At 40.3% G+C, this 20,761-nt stretch overlaps 1 protein-coding gene across 17 annotated transcripts in view; it reads left to right on the top strand.

Annotated features, from left to right (window-relative positions):
- The window catches only part of DTNA (dystrobrevin alpha), a 223,917-nt gene that overhangs the window by 135,509 nt on the left and 67,647 nt on the right, over positions 1–20,761 (top strand). For all 17 annotated transcript variants that reach the window (XM_071419057.1, XM_071419078.1, XM_071419049.1 and 14 more), the window contains one exon: positions 19,936–20,149. In XM_071419057.1, the coding sequence (XP_071275158.1) occupies positions 19,936–20,149 (214 nt within the window). The remainder of the gene's footprint in view (positions 1–19,935; positions 20,150–20,761) is intronic.

Genomic DNA, 20,761 nt, shown 5'->3' on the forward strand with positions numbered 1-20,761 from the left:
GAGAAGATATTGAGATTTGGCCATGAATATTCCAAATGAATGTGAAAACTTGTGGACAGATGACCTTGGAGAACACGTTGCTGGTGATTATGTCATCTTGAAATCCCACAGTGTAAAGCCAGGAGTGTATGAGCTGACTGTGGCCATTTTACTGGTGGATGGCTTTGGATATAGTCTTGGAAATAGCAGCATCCTAATAATTTGAGGTTAAATTTTATTATTTGGGGTAATAAAAGCAACTAGGAAGCAGGTACAGGCACCTGATGAAACGTGCTGCATGTTTATTCCAGTCTGTACTGTACAAAATATACCAAATGGGAATAGCTGACTTTATCATATAGATTTTCTAAATGTGCTTCAAAGTGCACATTTAGATAGTGCACACTGCAAGAGTCAAGAGGGAGATGGAAAAACTACAGGTGAGCACTGTGAGGTCCAAAACAGTCACAGAACTTGAAAACTCTATGAACCAGTGTTGCTCTCACCAAGTCAAACAGGAGAGTATTGTCCCTAACTTCCCTGCAAGTGCATAGGAGCAGGTTTTGGAGCTCCTGAGTACATTCTCAGCAAACACAACTCCTGATCAGCACCCTTACTGCCAGGAAAATGCTGGCTTGGCAAAGTTGATTTGCTGCTGTTTATCCATGGCATCCAGGCACAGAAGCATCTTAGGCTTTCCTAAAACAAGGATGAAAGACCAATGACAGCAGTTAGACCTATCTCTCGACATTCACCAGTATCTGGAACCACCAAACCCACAATTTATAATTTTTCCCAGGGATCATTGTGCCATTGATTTATTTTAATTCTTCTTTCTCAGTGAGTTTATTAACATGCTGAGATGAAATACCATGTTCACATGCAAATTCCCTCTGGGCTATGGTGACAACCAAGAGTAGGGCATAACAACAAATCATAATCAAAACCATTATATCATTAAATATCACTCACTAATACAGAACTATATGGCTGGAAAACTTCTGCTGTCCTTGATGAACTGTCCTAAATGTGTTGTGAGATCATTCTGTGACTGTGATAGCAAAAGCAGATTTTGCTGATTTCCCTAGATCAGAATAAACCATTGACAGTTGAAATTGTGAATCAAAAGCTGTGCTGGTGATGGTAACATGTGGCTTAATTGAAGCAGACAAAAAGAGAGCTTGTTTTTCTGGCAGTTTAATCTCAACACCTTAGGGTGTTGGTGTCTTTGTTTCTCCCTTCAATATTGTTCAGTGTGAATGATTTTTTGTTGTTGTTGTTGTTTAATTCTTTGGCCTATCTGGGTTGTAGTACAGCAGTTTGTTTTCCATTCATAGGGAGCACAGCTGCCATGACTGTGATGGAATCCTTATGTATGTCCAAGGCAGTCTCCTCCACCTCCACCTTCTCTTTGTTCTGCTTCCTCTGGGCTTGTGTAGTCAAGCTGAGGCATGTAGGCATGTCAGCTTAATCTCTGTACATGCTTTTGGGTGGTTCCCTGATCTGATCTGCCTTTTTACATTTGTTTTAAGTTAGGATAATTTCTCCCCTCCCGAAATGTAATAATTTCCTACTGAAAATGAATGACAGTTACTGTAATTACATTATTTTTAGGTGCTTTTCTTAAAGCTCTTTTCTGTCTGTACTCTTAGACCTCCTGTAATGCTACAGCAAGCTGCTGAAAATGGGTTTGTCCTAGAAACTGACTATCTGGGTATGAAATGATGAGATCAGCCTGTATGAACTACAGGCCCCCATCATCACAGCAAGCAATTCTTAAAAAATTATTTGATTTAACCTAAATAAAATTGCTAGGGCTTAGGGTTTGACTGTATTTTTTCCATGCTGGGCTGACACTTAATGTATCATTTTATCCCATCCCATTCAACATGCAATTCACCACAAAATGAAAAGTCACATTATCTGGTACTTGCAGTAAAAGGAAAGGATAAGTAAGTCTTGGTTCCACTGGAAATGATGCATGACCTTTGTGTTATCCAGTGACTGAGGAAGTTAACAGGACATCCAGGTTCAACTTTCTTCTTCTGCATGAGAAAATCTGCACCAAGTTTACACATCCAAAAGAGCTCCCTAAACACAAAGCTAGAGGACACTCACAAGAGTTTCAGTCTGTCCTATTGATGTTTAACCATCGAATCCTTCATAATTACATGTTGATTGATTAAGGACCATGTAACTGCATCTCTTTACTCAAACAAGACCTCTTGCCAGTGCAGTACAAAGACATTCATCCTTTGACTCAGTGAGTATTGATTTTCTCAGATATGCACAACAAACGTGCAGAGGCTGTTTTCTCAAATAGAGTACACAACAAATGTGCAGAGGCACAAGAATCCCATGAAGATCCCTGCCATGGCAGGGGGTGTTCACTGTCACTGTCCTGCCTTTCACATCTCAAGAACTGTACAGCCCATGCAATTCTGTGCTTGCCCTTCTTTTTCTTTTACTCAGGATGACCATCAGAAACAGAGACTTCAAATTATGATGTTTACAGAATCTTTTAGTTTAAATAATTTAATCCTTCATTGCTGTAGTTTCCATGGTTAGTGTTCTGTTTTCATTGTTGGGTTTTATCCTGTTTTTCATTTCATCTTGGAAGCAATAAAGCACAAGATAGTTTCAGGCTGGGTCACAGAGCAATCAAACTGAATGACAAGCAGTGTTGCCTACTTGAGAAGTGCAAAAGGTCTGCTTGGCTGCAATATGAAGCAATCTGCCTCTTGAATTTGTGATCATGGGAGTCTCATATTCTTCTAAACCCTGAGTGATCAGTCTTTTATGAGATTTGCTTAAAATCCTATAATTTGGAAAGAAAATTGCCATTTTGCATTCATATTTTTGTTCTTCGTTGTTGACCACCTTGTATATTTTATGATCTGCTTATTACTATTACATAAAGGTAGAGGCTGGAAATATTAGTTGTGTCATTTGTTTTCTATTTTAATGAAAGCTGAGTCTTACAAGTTCCCTTACAGTGAGTAACATTATTCACATAGCTCCAAGGGACACAGCTTTAAAAAAAAAGCCACTCTATATTACAAGAGTCATGATACCATTGTGTAAGTTACTAATTCTGGTATCCTGCAGTATTTGAAGAATGGAAAGAGAAATGAGTTAATGATTTTTAAAACTTTTTTGTTCCTTTGTCTTCACCAACGATTTAAATGCTTCTGGAATTGCTAGTACTGTTCCATATGGGTTTCCAGGCAACTATGGAAAAAGGATGCATATATTATACATTCTGCATTATGCATCAATTATTTAATCAAAAGTTCAAAAGGGCTTGATTTAGCATATTCCCTGCAGACAAATCCTTAGTCTGTAAGTGTTCGCTCAGAGCACAATATCCTGAAAATAGGTTCAGATTTTCTTTTCCTTTCAACTGTAAAAGTTTATTAATATGCTTGACAATCATAATAGCTGTTAGAGAGCTGGCATATAACCTGTATATTTGGCATGTTCATTGAGGGACTGCTGTTCAGCCTTTTCTTCAGTGTTAGCATGAAGTGTACTCTTGTTATATAAGAGGGTTGTGTTATCTCAGATGTCCCTGAGTATTTGCTCTTAAAGGCTGCCACTGCAAGTCTGTCTGATCCAAGACTGAGACAAGAACTATTAGTGGATATTTGGAATTAATTTTAATGTCAAAAGGAGTGAAACAAGGATATCTACCTTAAAACTCTTACATTTTCAGTTGCTTAGAGATTGATTTTTCAAACATACCCATGATTCCAAGTGGCTCCTGTTGAAAGCAGGAGTTGCAGAAGATTGTCAGCTAATATTATTTTGTCCTTTAAAGAGGAAAATGACTGATTTGGCTTTCTTTAAGTCAGAAGTTGACAGTCACGTGGCCTAGGTCACATCACAAGTATACCTACATGCTGCCCTCTGCTACACAGGTGGCACAGCTCTGCCTGAGTGCAGACAGCTTTTGTAATTGGATCATAGCTGAAAATCTCTTCTTTCTGACTTCCTGAACTCTGTGAAGACTGCCATTCACTGTGCTATTTCTGATGGCTTTCCTGATGAACCTGTAAGGTTGGACAGTCTGTTCTGTCCCCAATCATGTCTCTGAACATCTGCTTCTGGTAATAGGCATCACTCACCTTTGCCTGGCAGCCTTTGGCTTAGTTTCCCCAAGCCAGAAAGTTTTTGTATCCTATTTCACATTGGTCCTCTTAATAAATTCTTCAAACAAATGAAAATTTATTATTAATTATTATTATTACTATTATTACCTTGGTAATCTTGTAGACAGTCTAAAAATCACAAAATGGATGTAGAGATACTGTTTAGTGGAACAAACCAATACCTTGGTGATCACAGAATCACTGTATTTTCTGATTCTTTGTGTGAGAGCTTTTTCTTCTTTCACCCTCATGTTTTTTCCCTCAATCTGTAGCTGTGTTTTTAAGTCTCCTTCACTATTTCCCTGTCCCTTCTTCAGCTTCATGTCATTATCTGTGGCATTTGCTTTATCTCTGACTTCTCTGCAACCCTTACTCCCTCGTCTGCTCTCTCTTTTCCTGTTATTCTCTTGGTTCCAAGAACCTTTTTTTGGGCAAACCCTCTCTTACACTTGAGCCTTTGCTCCCTTTCCTTGGGCTGTTCTGATCTGTCCTCTTTGGGTCTTTTGCTGGGTCTGCCCTGATGTCACATGAGCACCTCCATAATGTGTCAGAGTGCATTAAGCAGTGTGTCTTAATGCCTGTCATGTATGGGTCATTCTCTCAGGTTTTTTTCTGTATGACATCCTGTTTATGTGGCAAGGGGGGAAAGAAGTAACAAGTCATCTTTGGAGCAGTTATCAGTGAGTTTGGTGATTGTTCCTAAGGACCTTCACCTTGAAGGCCTGTGTCTCCATTCTGGACTCAAAGCAATTATTCTTGAGGAGCCAAACATGAGCTCAGTCCATACATACCTGTTTTCTGTAGAGACTAAGGGACAGTTTTTATGTACTTGCAGATTCTTACAGGATAAGCTGGACTATTTTGCCCAATATGTGTGTTGTAGCACTGCATTCACAGAATCACAGAATTATTTAGGTTGGAAAACATCTCCAAGAACCTTTGACCCATCACCATCTTGTCAAGTGGACCAAAGCTCTTAGTATCACATCCAGGCATTTCTTGAACGTGCCCAGGGATGGTGACTCCATCAGCTAACGCCTTGGACAGCCTGTTTCAATGCATAGCAACTCTCACAGTAAATAAATTGAAGGGTTTTGTTTTGAACTTCTCGTGTTTTTGAACTCCTTCTCCATTGCATCTGCCAAGTTGGGAATTTTGCTGAATTTTTACCCTGTCTCTGGTTTTTAAGCCATCAGTCAGCTAAGGAGAACAAGTAGGTACTACACAGCTTTTCTCCACCTTAACCACAGAGAGTCTGCACCATCTCCCTGCTTAAACAGTGGTTTCCATCACAACCTGACACAGAAAGTTTCATCTATCTCCAGCCATTCCTTATTCCTGTCTCCAGTAACTTTTACAAATAAGCCCACTGTGGAGCCAGCCACAGCCAGTGGTGAACGTTCTTAGCAATTATGGGATGAAGACAGCAAACAGTCCCCAGAAGGAAAATCAGAATGTGGGACCTGATGTCATTTTTTTACAATTCTCTCCTCCTGTAAATTCCCAATGAGTGGTTTTTTTGCATGCTTATTTGTTTTCAGTTACATTAAAAGTTTTTGTAACTCTAGTAATATAGATCAACTTCATAACACCCAGAATATTTAGAGAGAAGCTATAACTTAGCCATTATATCATGTTTTACTGCATGTAGTTTTATTTTCATTAAGTCTTAGTGGAAGATTTCATACAGCAAGTATCTGGTATGCTAGGACAAATTGTGAAAACAGAAGATGTTGGCTATAAAAGTAATTTCCTGCTTTTATAAGTGTGAAGAGACTGCACAATATAATGTCCTCAGTGGATATTGTTATTAATACAGTTCTGGGTCTCTATACAATGAGCGTTCAGCTTCCTGACATTAATGTTTGTGATATACAATGGCTTTACAAGAGGCCTTTTTCCTTGTGCTGAATCAAGGCACTCCTAGTCTGAATTCAGACTGAGTTGTATCTGTGATATTATTTTTGGCTGCAGAGGTTTTCTAGCAGAGTGTTTGGCCCTTTAAGCAAGAAAAGTGTAGGCTAATTCCACAGAAGTTCTCTGTCTGCTCAGCCTTTTCTTTGGTCCATGTGGATGGATAGATGGATGTCTCCTTTCCTGACAGAGAGTAAATTGAAAGTAACTCTTTTGAACTCATTGGCATCACTATGGCGCAAAGGAAAGAATGAATCAGTCTCTCAGTGTGTATTGTTTGAAGAGGTTGAACTCAATTTCTGATAAATGAAGTTGACACTAGTATCATCCTGCATCTCTTGTAAAGGTCCTGATCTTCCCCACGTTTAATTTTCCACAGTTCATTCGTCTATATTTTGCCTTGAAACTCTTTTATTTTGTCTTGGATTTGCAGGATGTCTTTAAGGACTGTGTGTGTAAAATAAAGGATGACAGATAAGTGGCCATGTACATCGAGACTCTTACTCCATCTAGGGGCCCTGACAACATCATTAAAGAGCTTCTGTCACACACAGGGGGAAGGATAGATGTGCAAAACTTCACCTAAATCTCATTTATCTGCCATTTCACATTCTGCAGTCTTGTTGCCTTTCTCAGTGTGGCTGATTGTTGAACTATGTTTGTATCAGCTGTAACTTTCTCCTTGTCCTAGTCCTTATTTCCTCAAGAGATGGAAAGTTTTAGAGCATGGTATTTTAAAGGGAGACACTGCAGTTGCCTTCTGGTTTGGGAGTTGTGGTTACTGAGGGAATGAATCAGCTGGGGAAATGGAGCACCGACCCACTCTGGCAGAAGACACTGCTTTGAATGTGAGTAATGTCAGGAGAGAAAATCTGGAAAGATTGTGTGAACACAAAAACAGAGTTTAGTCAAATATTCTGGATAGTTTCTCTGTATAAGAGCTACCTATTCATTGAAATTGATACCCCAGAAATGGATATTCCAGATACCAGGATCCATCTTTCCCTCTTCCCAAGCTGATTGTAGCTCATATTCCAGAAGATTTTGGGGCAAATAAACTGTGTTGTTTTCAAATGTAATACATGATTTAATACCTATGAAAGCTGGAACCTATGACAGTAATTAATAACTTGATTACCAATTTTGGCAAAAGGTTAAATAAGATCAGTCTGAACTGTCCTTGTGACTTCAGGCATAAGATGCTTTTTTGCCAAAGTCCTGTGTGTCAAATGAGTGTCCTGTTGCATAGCAGTGCTACCACTCTCCACAGCTGAAGCTGGTACTGGGATTTTGTCCCAGGAACCCTCTGGACTGAACCAAACTCTTCAGAAGAGGGAAGCATATTGTATTAGTCCTTAGTATGTCTCTTCTGCTCTGGGCATGAAAAATGCAGTTGTGGTATCAGACTGTTTACCCGAGCATTATGCTCAGCTTAAGAACTTCTCTAATTATTCTTAATAGATGAAAATATTATGGGTCAAATTCAGTCCACATTACATAAGAAAATATTTAAATTAATAGAATAAGGATCAGTGTAAGAATTTGCATATATGTAAAATATCACATCTTTTATATTCAAGAAAGTGCGCTATTCATCTTTTATTAATATTCTGTACCTTGTTGCTGTTTATAGTCTGGCCAACCCTAAATGATTTTTTAAAATAATATTACAGAAAGCAAAGTAACAATGGATCACACTCTGAAAAACAGGATATATGCCAAGGAGGGCCTTTGTTTTCAAGCAGTTCTAAATGTATAATAGGTGCTCATTCTTTTTCATTGATCTTTGTGATATGACTGAACCTTGAAGGTTGATAATGTAATCTCAACTTGTTTTTTATAGCTATTAGGTAAGAAATTGTTGTAAAGAACTGTTAAATCACATTTTCCCTTATCATCACAAGCTACTTTTTTTTTAAAGGAAACAGCAGTTAATATGAAATTGGGGATAACACCCTGTATCCTTAAGCTGGTAAAATGAGAAATGAGAAAAATGCACTGCTTCAAAATTAATGGAAAACGTAAATAACCCAATTTGTTAACATTTGCATTCCCTCTATGGTTGCTTTTGGCTGGTAACAGTGCCAAGCAAGCTGTAGTCTGCCTGTGACATGGGAAGTGTTTTGGGGGGGGATGGATGGAGCTGGCAGCGGTTTTGTCAGAGGGAAAAAGGAAACTCTTGAAGAAAGAAAGATGTGGTATAAGTCAGACTTGGCATTTGAAGAAGCATACTGCTGGAGAAGATGTTATCACTGTAATAAGGGCATCCAACATGAAGACATTCTGCCTTTTCCACCGCACGGCTCTGGCACTGTTTGCCCGCGCAGGACACGCACTCAGCCGCATCTCGGCGCACGCCGTCCCGATCCCACTAAACACAGAGACAAGGCCATTTGCGGGAGGCATGCACCGCCTCTGATCCGCGCTATCTCGCCTGACACTGTGCCAGGAGAGGGTTAAAATGCTGAAGCCGGCGTGCTGCGTTTAAAAGCCACCCAGGAGTGCCATCCTGTGGCGGGCCCCGCCAGGAGCGTGTGCGGGGTCCGGCCGGCGGCGCGGGGCTCGGCTGCGTTCCTGCTTTCCTGCGCTCCGTCTGCGCCTGCCTCCGCACTGGGCCTTCCTCCCACGGCGTTCAGGCGTTCCTGAATTTCCAGGAGGGCTCACACGTGGCTTCTGCTTCTCCTCTGGTCTCGGGATCTCTAGCTGGTGAGAGTGACCCTGAGATTTGTTAGCAAGTCTCTTTTCCCAGCCCAGCAGTTGAAGAAGGGGTCAGAGCTCTTCAGTTCTCAGTCTCAAGGTTGTTTATTGTTTCTTATCTATAAAATTCTTTCTCTTGGCTTGCTGAGGTCCGCTCAGCAGGACAGTCAGAGGCACTCTGCTTGCCCCTGGGGTGGTGTTATTTTTTTTATACTAAAAACTACACGTACAATATTTACAATTACTATCTAATACTTATCACCCATGTTAGTCAGTGAGCTTCTACTCTAAACCAATCTAAAAATGCCAACATCACAGCAGAAGATGGAGGCTAAGAAGAAGAAGAAGGAGAAAGGCTGGACACGCCTCGATTCCTCCATCTTGCCTTCTTATTCTAAAAACTTTCAAAAATCTATTTTTCACTTAATGACAAACTAATTATTATTTTACTTATACTTTCATGGGTTGCAGATCTTCATATAAGGTTGGTAATTTGCTCTATGGGTCATAATTAAAACTACAGGCATCTTGGGCTCTGTGTTAGGGTCTCTGAGCTTCTTGGCAGGGGTCTTGGCAATCTAGGACAGCTGGAGGGATGTGTCTTGAATTCTGATGCTCTGGAAACATTTTTTGAAAGTCTCCGTGATTCACTGCTGTATTCACTGTCAGGTTCACCAGATCTATATTTTACAAACTGACCTGACAACTCAAATGTAAGGCAAGCTGACCTTTTTGAAGAGAAATGAGAAAGATGTTGTGTATTGTACATACCTGTTGACCAAGTCTCATTATCTCATGAGTTCTTTGGCTATTTGAAAGCTGACACTTGCAAAGCCCTTCTGTAGGAACTAATAAGTCAGACTGAAGCCTGATCACACAGTGCCTCAAATAAAGCCTTTCTCATTAGAGTAGTTCTGAAGTGGGATCACAAAAGTAATAGAGACACACAGTCCAGAAATACCATTGTCTTCAGGTGATTAGAAAGTTTCTGACTAAAGAATACATGTAGCAATAGGTCTGCTATTTGCACATTGGTCTTAAATTCATGAATACATTTAACTCTTAAAATAAGAAAATTATATGTAATCAATGAACTTAGGCATTGTTGACTTCTTAGCAACAGGACAGAGTTTTAATTATTTCCTAGTTGTCAAAATACTAAGAAGCTTAAAGTTATATTCTTTACTATTTCATTTTATATATGTCATACTTCATTCACCATTTCAAAGAAATGGTTTCAAAGCACGTTTTAAAAAAAGGAGACACTTTGCCAGCATCTGGGTGACAAGTAGATGACAACAGTTTCCCAGCCCAGCGCTCAGGGTAGATCACCCGCTGTTCCCTTTTTCAGAATTGACTGTCATTAGTGCTGCTCCTTGGAGAGACTGATGGCTTTTGCCACCCACAGAGAGCTCCTCAGTCTTAGGTTAAACAGAGGTAAGACAAGATGGTCAGGAGCTGACAGCAGGGGAAGAAGGAACTTCTGTTGTAAATTAAATTGCTGTATAAAAGAAAAATTTTACTGGTGATCTTTACACACTCATACGCCTTGGTGGATTTGTCAGGTACTATATAAAAAGTGAAAAGACCACATTTCAGTGTATTGTTAGCCTATTGATTACTCCTCATTATTAACACTTGATCAAAGTTCTGTAGTGATCAGAATCCCAGGAGGTTTTAGGGATTTAACTTGTTTTACCTTCTGGGCACAACAGAGGTAGAGTATAATAGGATGGCAATCCAAATATGCAGACAGGGGAACCTTTAAAACTTCCCCTAAATTTTCAGTGCCTCAGTTGTACACATTGTGTCTTGCAGATTTCCAAACAAGCAGCAGCCAGGTTTGGCACCCACTCAGGAATGTCTTCTGTGCATGCAGCATGCAGCTGGCTGGTATATGCACAGACAAGCCAGATCCTGAAGGCTGGGACATTACTTGTCCCATGTGGCATCACTGGGACAGGTGATCTGTGTGAATCCAGAGAGTCCAAATGCAGCTGACTCACTTCATGTGCACACTGCTTCAGGAAAAAGCTGCTTCTGTTGGCTGTTCTTTAGTTCCTAACCTGGGCATTCCTCACCACTGGGATGGGCAGGTAGAAGTGGATAGTCTTATTCCAGCTTCCTGCTGAGCCAGTGCATACCACACACATGTGTAGTCTCACAGCACAGGCAGAAAGGTGAGGAGGAGGAGGAATGCGTGCAGCTGACAGGGGATTAAATGGAACCATGGCCTCCCTTTGAAATCCCTCAGTCTTCAGGGGAAAGCTAAAGGGAATACCTGAGTACACACGGTGCTGTGAAGACCTGCAGCACACCTCACACAAAACCTCTTGAGGATGTGGAGGACTCTTTCTCAAACATTCAAGAGGCCTCAGGGTAGGTTCTGTGGTTTTTTATTTACCACATGTGTTAGAGAAGGCCCTTGAAGCACAGCTTACTTGAGTAATGATTTTAGAGAGAAGTCAGTGAGGCAGCACTGACTCCTTTCCAATGAGAGTTACTGTAGTTTTGCAGTATAGGTTCATGATCACAGAATCAATGAAGTTGGTAGAGACTTCTGGAGAGAGCAGGGTCAGCTGCAGCAGATTGCTCAGGGTTTTGTCCTGTTCAGGTTTGATTATTTTCAAGGATGTAATCCACAGTCTTTGTGGGCAATATCACACAGTTCTAAAATCCTCACAGGGAAAATATTTTTCTTACGTTTAAATGCTTTCCTGTATTTTAATTTGTGCCTGTTTCCCTCAGTCCTTTCACCGTCCTTTCCCTGAAAAGAGTGTGGCTCCATGTTCTCTATTCCCTTGCATTGGATCATAGAATCATAAAATGTCTTGCCTTGAAAGGGACCTTAAAGATCATCTAATTCTAACCCCCTTCCATGGGCAGAGATGCCTTACTCTAGACCAGGTTGCTCAAATCCCCATCCATGGGGATAACCCATCCCCATCCTGGCCTTGAACACTTCCAGGGATGGGTCATCCACAGCTTCTCTGGGCAGCCTGTTCCAGTGCTTCACCAACCTTACAGTGAGGAGTTTCTTCCTAATATCAGATATTTGGGCCATGAGCAGTCTGGGTGTGCCAGACTGGGTAGAGTGACAGTTGTCACCAGATGTACCTGCCAAAGAGTACCTCATTTTAGCCCTGAGCAGAAGCAACACCCTGGTACATTTTCTTTTTCATGTAATTTGGTGTCCAGACAGTGTAAAAAACTGCAAGCCTTCATTGCTGGCACTTGGATCTACGTAGCAGTGGGATGTGCAGGTAAAGCTTTCAGTGATCACACTACAGCTGAGTGATTTGAGGGGCAGTTTGGCCACCAGCAGATGTGGTTTAGAGGAAAAATATGCCTCAGTCAGTCCTCTGTTACCTGCTTGGCAGCAGGAGAGAGGGATCCAAACAGAACATGTGAATAACTTCCCAGGCCTTCTTAGCAATGACGATGACAAATGGCCCCAATACCCTAATTTGTGATGGGTTCATGGATTCTAATGAAAGAAAAAGAAGAATCATCTAGCATATTTTATAGTATTCTTAGGATTGCTAGACAAGGAAGCATAAATCTTTCCCTTTTAATGAAATCCACCTGAAATACCTGACATACAGTCAAGTGCCATTGATTTCAAATGACAGTACAAGTATGCTTAAACTCAAGCATCTGTGTAAGAGCTTTGCTGGACTAAAATTTTCATGAAATGTGTAGTAAAATTTTGGAAATAATTTAAACCAATATTTTGTTTAAAATTTCTTCTTATATTCACCAACAAAGGAAAATATATCAAGGAGAATTTTTGGTCCTAACTATCACTTGGACATGTTTCACTTATATTTACTTAGACCTATTATATGTTAAATAAATTTGAATTGATTGTTAAAGACCTGATTTAGTCACTTCCTGTATTTGGTTAAATGTAATCTCCTCTTCCATGTTCATTTGTTCATTTAGTAATAAATGGAGAGATAACTTTGTAAAGTTCATCATTAGGGTGGAATACAAAAAAATTAAATAGGGCAGATGAGGATTTTTGTATAAGTAGATCCATTTAATGGTAGGAAAGCTTAAGCACACAGACTGTTTTTAAATTTTTAATTTTTTTTTACTACTTAGAAGATAAACTTTGCTACAGTTTTTTCTTTTTTGTATTTGCTTAGGGCAACATCATTTCTTGACAGCTGATGTTTGAAGTAATCTGCCTCCTTTGAGATTAGTGATATATCCAAGATTATCTATATTTCAGAGCTTTTCCATAATTATAAATTGCATGATAGAGAGAAAAATTCATTTTTCACTGCATAAGTAAATATTAATTTCTTTGCTTTGAGTTGAAAAAAAGGAATGTAGTCCATCTCTTCTCTCTCATTTTGCCTATTAAGATACTTTATCTACAAAACAGAAAATTACTTATTGCAAGTAAATTCAAGTTACTAGTTACAAAAAATTGAAAGTACATTGGTTTTTTGAGGATGAAGAATGAAGAGCCTAGAAAATGCCTGAAGGAAAGAGGGAGGCTCAAGATCAGTAAAACTGACATATGTGTGTATACTAAGCAACCTAAGATTGCTAAATTGTGTTTTCTCTGAATGTATCCAGGGTACAGCTCTTACACAAATTGACCTATTGGCAGTGTTGTAGGTGATGGAATTCTTCACTGTAATTGCACTGTAATTGCACTACTAATTCTTCACTACTAATTGCTCACTTTCATTACAATAGTAGTAAAATGTTAAAGGAAAAGGTATTCTGAACACAGGTAAAGGCACAAGAGCAGGATGTAAAACTTGAAGGCATCTGAAAACTTTTTCATGTGAGTAAAATTCAAAACTCCTTTCAAACTGAGCCAGCCATCTTCATCCTCCTTGCATCCTGCAGGGAGAGACTGATCAGTTCTGTCTCAGTGCACTGGCAACAGGCACTCTCCAAATGTTGCTTTAACAGCTGAAGAAGTCCATTGAAGGAAATAACATTTGCTATTTGGAGTGTATTTTCATGCATTGATCTCAATTCTCTGCAGTTCAGTCCAGGTCTCCTCGAAGAGTGGATTTTTTGGTAATGATTGCTGTGGAGTGAATGGCAGCCATCTGTAGTTCTCCTCATCTGTGTCATCCCACTTCTGTCCGGACACTGAACTTTATTTACATTCACTCATCGCTGTCTGTTACTGAGCATGCTCAAATGTGAAACCTTCTATGATGCTGTTCAAAAATTACATAAAAAGCTAAATTAGCAGGCAGTATTCGCCATAGAAGATGCAATAACGCAGAGCTTTAGCTTAGCTGTGACTTCAAAGATCACTTAACAGAAAATCTAAAGGGAAACACAGTTTAGCAATTGCTTGTGGAGATGATCTACATTTTTTTCAGACATCAGGCAAATGAGTGAGATCTACACCTGGGTAGCTGTGTTGTTTACAGAGTGTGAGGCCTTTCTGAAGGGTCCATGAATGTTGGCTCGGTTTCATGATTTTTGATAACCTTATACCACATAGGCACTAGATACAAGAAGCTTTTCCTCCTACTGCATAGTGATCATCTGCTGGCACTGAAAGAACAACTGACAGATTTCTCTAGTTTTCCAAATCTGTTTCCAAAGGGGCATCTTTCACATGCTGAGGCATAATTCGCTTTTCAGTGGGAAATGTGGGCAAGGCAACAAAAGCAGCAACAGTAATTAGAAGTTAAAAACAAACTTTTGGAGATTTAGTCTGTTGAAGGAATTCAAGGCAGATTTTAGGAGAGAGAAAGCTCTCCTGCATTTATATGCTGCTTTGTTACTCTGCAAACTCTTCTTGTAAGCATCATGTAGCATGTAGAAATCAGATTTGGGGTTTATTGCCGTACGTGTTGTGCAAACAAAGGAGATATGCCTTCTTCAGTGAGATTAAAACAGTCTCAGGGATGGATAAATAAATAGATGAGCATAACAGGTATTATGGAAAATGGGTAGAAGAGAAGATGAGGAATGTAAGCTTATGCAAAGTTTGCAAGGTTGACATTCTGTTATTACATTGAACAGAATACAGATATACCACATTAGCCATAGGCATCAATTTCTATTAGTACAAATGAGTGGAGCTTGCAGAGTCCTGTGTTTTACTTCCCTTTTGCCAATACTGACTGTTTGACTTGGCAGCACGATAGAATACGTAAAAGTTTGCTTACTGTATGAGTAACCTTAAAAAATAATAGAATTCATGGTGATCAGTAGGGCACTACACCTGAATGTAATCTGCACAAGGTCAAGCTATGGAATGTAAAAGGTAATGACTATGACAGGATCTGGTAGCTGTTCATACAGATTGAAGTATTTATTATTCATATTTTATATAAAACCTGAATTATTCTAGGTCATGTAATAGTCAGAATAGAAAAGACATCTTTTCTTAATGTTTGAGGAGGAAGGTGTGGGATTCAACTCAGTTAACTTCACCAGCTCTGAGGTTACGTGTCTCATGCAAACATGGTGCTTTAGGCTTTGTCTGGAGTCAGTGAAGAAATATGGGCAGATTCAAAGCACTGCTCATCCCACCTGTCTCCCAACAGATGCTTTAAGGTGCTTTTTTCTTTCACTGACATGAGAGGGAGCCCTGGTCACCAGTCAGCAGTAGACACTTAGTTTTTTACATTTAATTTAGCTGCATGATTCTTGTCCGTAACAACTGACTTGAGTAAAGGTCAGAGACTTCAGTCATCTGTACAGCAGCCTAATAAAATGTCCTTGTGATTCTGAGCTAGACATTTGAGCAGGTATTTTCAAAATCAGTAGTTCTTGTTAAATGTCTGGCTCATGTCCATCTTCCATCTCCTCCTCCAGGAAATATTGCTTTCCAGCCTCTTAGATATATGTACAATTAATTAATAAAATGCAAAAAAAATAATGCAGTATGATTGTTGTTTATTCAGCTTCAAGTGGAACCAAAGTGTTTCTGGAGAAAAGAAGAAAAGCCCAAGTAAAATTATTTATAGCACAAATACACAGCAGTTTCTTGAGACTAATATTTCATAGTGGGTAGGGAACACTTACAGCTGTGTAATTTCCAATAAGTCATTTTCTTAGTCTTGTGCCCTACCTTTCTGGCATACCAATGAACATCAGGAGAGCTTATGAGCCTTTCAGGTTAGAGTTAACAATAAAACGAGTCATATTCCCTCAGATGTGTTTAGTATACTGATGTTATTAGTCCCACTTCTGCTAGCCTCTGGACATTTTCTATCCCAAGACTATCATCAAAACTAACTCTGGATATGACTATGTTATGAGAAATATAATATCAGTAGGAAAACAAAACAACAAAAAACCCCACATTAAAATCTGACAGCCACACAGTATCTGTACTAGATCATGTGAAGAATGAAGACACCAACCCCCATTTCAGCCATATTCATAGTGCCAGCTTTTTTCCTCCCTATTCAAGAATTTTCCACTACTAGGCTACAGCAATTAATGTTTAATTATGACATGACATTCTCACTGTTAGGGAGTCTGGGTATGTGGTTCTTCCTCCCTGGATAACCTTCTATCGAGGTTGGGGAACCCATCTCAGTTTCCAATGACTGCACAAGTGTTCATGTATGGTCAAAACTGTTCCTGCACAGGCTGCTTGAAAGGTACCCCAGCAGTTCTGATGACATGATTTGTTACCCTTCAAATTGCCCTTTTCCACTTTCATGCTTTTTTCTGCTACCACACTCATGCACTCTGAGATAAACAGCCTGTCCCTGTTTATTCTTTTCCCACCAGCTCTAATGTTGCTGATTTTACATCCTTATTCAGTGTTTACAATAAAGTTGTCCTAGTAATTTCTGCCTTGGTCTGTAGTGCTGGTACTCCTGTTTGACCTGTTTCTTGGATTGCTCTCTTGGTAGTTTAGCCTCAAGTCAAGGTTAGCATCTGCATATGGCATTACTCTTTCTTTTGCAATTTGTTATGCCTGGTAACTTCTCACATTGTTATCTTTCTGTAGTTCATGTTTGATGATTTGCATACATAACCAGGAACCAACTTGGCAAAACTGCTGGTGGAAGCACCTTCTTCATCTGCTTGGTCTGAATGACCAGAGACAGCCCCCATGGCCAGCAACAACCTGCATGGCTATGGACCTTGAGGGAAACAATCCTACTTCACTTTTTGCTTTCTGCCTGTCCTTCCCTCTTCTACCACCACAAAATACATTCACATGGTCCAGCCTGTTCCTGCATCTTCTGGCATGTTGCTCTGTATTTCTGGTACTTTCCTTGGCTGCCTGATGTGGTGGAATACTCATTAACCCCTCTCTCCTGGACCAGACAATGGCCTGCTTTCTGATGACTTCCTCCATCCTCTGGCCTCTGAGCCATGTGGAGAAGCTGCCCAGAAAGGATCAGTTGTTACGTGCCAGCTGTCTTCCTGGAGATCATTCATCTTCCATTTATCCAGATTACCTCTGTGACAGTGAAAACTGATTGAGTGGGAATGGGAATGACTGCATTAAAAGGACCTGAGACCTCTGCCAGACTTTTTATGGGGAAGTTGCTCTTCCACCAGCCAGAAAACAAGCAGAAGAGTTCAGAGGTTGTGTACTCCACCCACACAGCTGTAGTGGGTTGACTCTGGTTTTATGCCAGACACCCACCAAAGCATCTACATCACTCCCTCTGCAGCTGGTCAAGGGGGAGAAAATATAACAAAGGGTTGAGATGAGGACAGAGAGAGATCACCCACCAAATGACATCACAGGCAAAACAGATTCTAATTAGAGATATGAATTGAATTTATTACTAACAAAATCAGAGCAGGATAATGAGAAGTAAAATAAGACCTTAAAAATATCTTTCCCCCACCCTTCCTCCTTCACAAGTTCTACCTCCTCCACCTCAGTGGCACAGGCAGACAGAGAAGGGGGATTATTAGAGTTCATTAGAGGTTGATTCTGCTGCTGCTCAGGGAGAGGAATCCTTCCCCTGCTCCAACCTAGGGTTCCTCCCACAGGAGACAGTTCTCCATGAACTTCTCCATCCTGTGGACAGCATTGCTCCACAAACTCCTGCACTGGGTCACTCTTTCATGATATGCAGTCCTTCCATGGCATGCAGAGTCACAAGTCCTATGAGGACACTGCTCCATTGTGGGTTCCTCTCTCCATAGGTTTGCAGATCCCTGCCAGGACCCCTCTCCAGCACAGGACTCCCACAGACTCACAGCTTCCTCTCAGGCACCCACCTGCTCTGGTGGATGCTCCTCCATGGGCTGCAGGTGGATCTCTGCATCCCCCTGGATGTCCATGGGCTGCAGGGGCACAGCTGCATCACTGTGGTCTTCACCATGGGCTGCAGGGGAATCTCAGCTCTGGTGCCTGGAGCACCTCCTCCCTCGTCTTCTCCACTGACCTTGATGTCTGCAGAGTTGTTGTTCTCACATATTCTCACCCTGCTATTCTTTGGCATTAATTACAACTGTGAAAAACCCTTTTTTTAATTCTTCCTACATATGCTATCCCAGAGGCATGACCACTATTTCTGGATGGCGCAGACTTGGACAGCAGTGGGTCCATTCTGGAGCTGGCTGACACTGGCTCTGCCAAACATGGGGAAACTTCTGGCAGCTTCTCACAGAAGCCACCTCTGTAGCCCCCTGTGAATAAAACCTGGCCGTGCAAACATCAGCTTAATTCACAGTAACATTTTGAAGACAACCTGCCAGCATACAAGTTTGCCTGTAGAAGTTTTCTTTTAATACAAAGATAAAATAAATACTTTGGTGTAACAATGGAATTGTATCTTGTAGGTTTTCACAGGTACTTGCTAGGGAACAGCAAGTGGAAAAGTGTCGTGTCTAGTCTGTGAAGTGATTGCTGCTACTGTTACCACTCATCTGTATCGAGTATCTTCCTCTTTGGGCTTACACATGTGCTAGCAGGGTGTTGGAGGCTATTTATTCCTGAGGCAAAAGAAGGGAAACCCAATCATAGGGCAAAAATCTAGACTAAGTAAAATGACTGTATCTCGTTTCATCATCCATCTACTATCAGCTTACATTTCCCTGCCATCAGACCCTCATGTCACATTGCAGTCTGAGACAGCACCTGCAAACCAATGAAATAAAAATATAATGAGGAGGATTATAATTAAGTTTCTCTATCTACAAAAGCATGGATCTCCTTCCACATACAGGTGGCTTTTGATACATCATAAGACATATCACCATGCTGTGTAATGAGAACTGTGCAGTAGTTTGTCTGGTGAAAAAAAGAGAATTTGCCCCCTGAGCCTCCTGATTTGTTTTTTATTGACACTTTAATAGGACAGTAGGTAATATTAAGATAGACGGATGAACCTTTGAGTCCAGGTTTGAACTAAATCCAGTTTTTAAATTACTGTAGGGGTTTCTTTATTTTTGGCACAGTGCACCTCTTCTGGAAATGGCAATCCACAGCAAGCCAATCGTACTGCCACAATAACAGTGCTCTGCAAACAAGATTTCTGTTTGGGTGCAATGTGAAGGGTGAGCAGAGATTGTCCTTTAAGCTGTCCTTGTAGGTAAAAACGGGCCTCATCAAATTCATCTTAGACCAGGATTTCATCAAAGAGAGAGATTTAACAAATCATTTGGCAAATATATTTAGAAGACATAAAATATGACTTTCGGATCACTTCATTATGTGTTATTTGTTTAAATGTACCCTGACTCAATTACAATTCTGTTTCTGTAAAATATTTTGCTTTCCATACAAATTGCTGAAAAGAATTTTCAAAATATCAGTATGTGATAAGCACTTAGTATTCGTAGGATCTTCTGAAAAGCCCATCTGCTATGCAAATTAATATCTAAGAGTAATTTCTGAATGGGGATTCATAAAGGCATGGTTCAGAAAAACAATTAGCATATGTTTACCTTACAGTGATTTCTGTGAAATACAGACTTTTATTTGAATTCTTTGTACAATGAAGAAAGATTTCCCAACCTGAGGTGGTATTCATTACAACTAGTAATATCAGTATATTGTTTGCTTATTAACAGATTTGAATTTTATTTTTTTATTTATATTTCTCCACCAGATTCAATATACAGTGGTGGAAAACGCATTAATTCATTTAATTATTCATGAAGCATGTTGTACATGGTTGTGTTATTCCTCACCCCGTGGGAGGAGGTGACTCTTTTTCTCAGTTGCTTTCAGGAGCACGTTTCCCCATCTGAGTCTTTCTGTCCTGCCCCCTAGTGCACCTGGTGGACATCTGGAATGTGATCGAGGCCTTGCGGGAGAACGCCCTGAACAACCTGGACCCCAGCATCGAACTGAACGTGGCTCGCCTGGAGGCTGTGATTTCAACCATCTTCTACCAGCTCAACAAACGGATGCCCACCACCCACCAGATCAACGTGGAGCAGTCCATCAGCCTGCTGCTCAACTTCCTGCTGGCGGCCTTTGATCCGTAAGTCTGCCTTTCCTCCCGCCTCTCCCAGCTGCTGGAAGGGTTTGACTTCCTCCAGAAATATCTCTGGAAATCAATTGAGCAGGCTCAATTCTGTCCCAAATAATGAGCATGTGAATAGTGCTAACTAGGGAGATAACCTAAATTAAGGGCCTCTGCTTTCCTTTCTTTGGAGCCAAATTCAGCACAACTGTGTTTTCATCCAGCTACTCAGACTTGTTCCAGTTTATATCAAAGAAGAATTATCTACAGAAACAAATTCACATGCGCTTCTAATTTGGCTTGTTGTTTATTGACACACCAGTGGCTGACACCACTGCAATGCCTCTGCAGCAGTGCCATGGGTTAATAGCTCATTATTTTGAAAGAGCTCATTTCCCTGCAAGTTCTTGCAGCTGTAAGCAATTTTTTTTTCTGGCTCATGCCAGTGCAGCATGATTTTGAGACCATGACAGAAATAGGATTAAAGACCTGGAGGTGATGAAATTCGTGTTGTTTATTACTGCATGGGACTCATATTACAAAAAGAACAAGTTTTAGATAGAGCAAACCACTTACATTAATGAGTATTCTGTGCATATCTATTGCAATTTCTGAATACATAGTTGGCAA

Source organism: Agelaius tricolor, unplaced genomic scaffold (assembly GCF_023055355.1).
Source record: "Agelaius tricolor isolate 1412-34295 unplaced genomic scaffold, bAgeTri1.0.p SCAF_2, whole genome shotgun sequence".
Taxonomy (NCBI): domain Eukaryota; kingdom Metazoa; phylum Chordata; class Aves; order Passeriformes; family Icteridae; genus Agelaius; species Agelaius tricolor.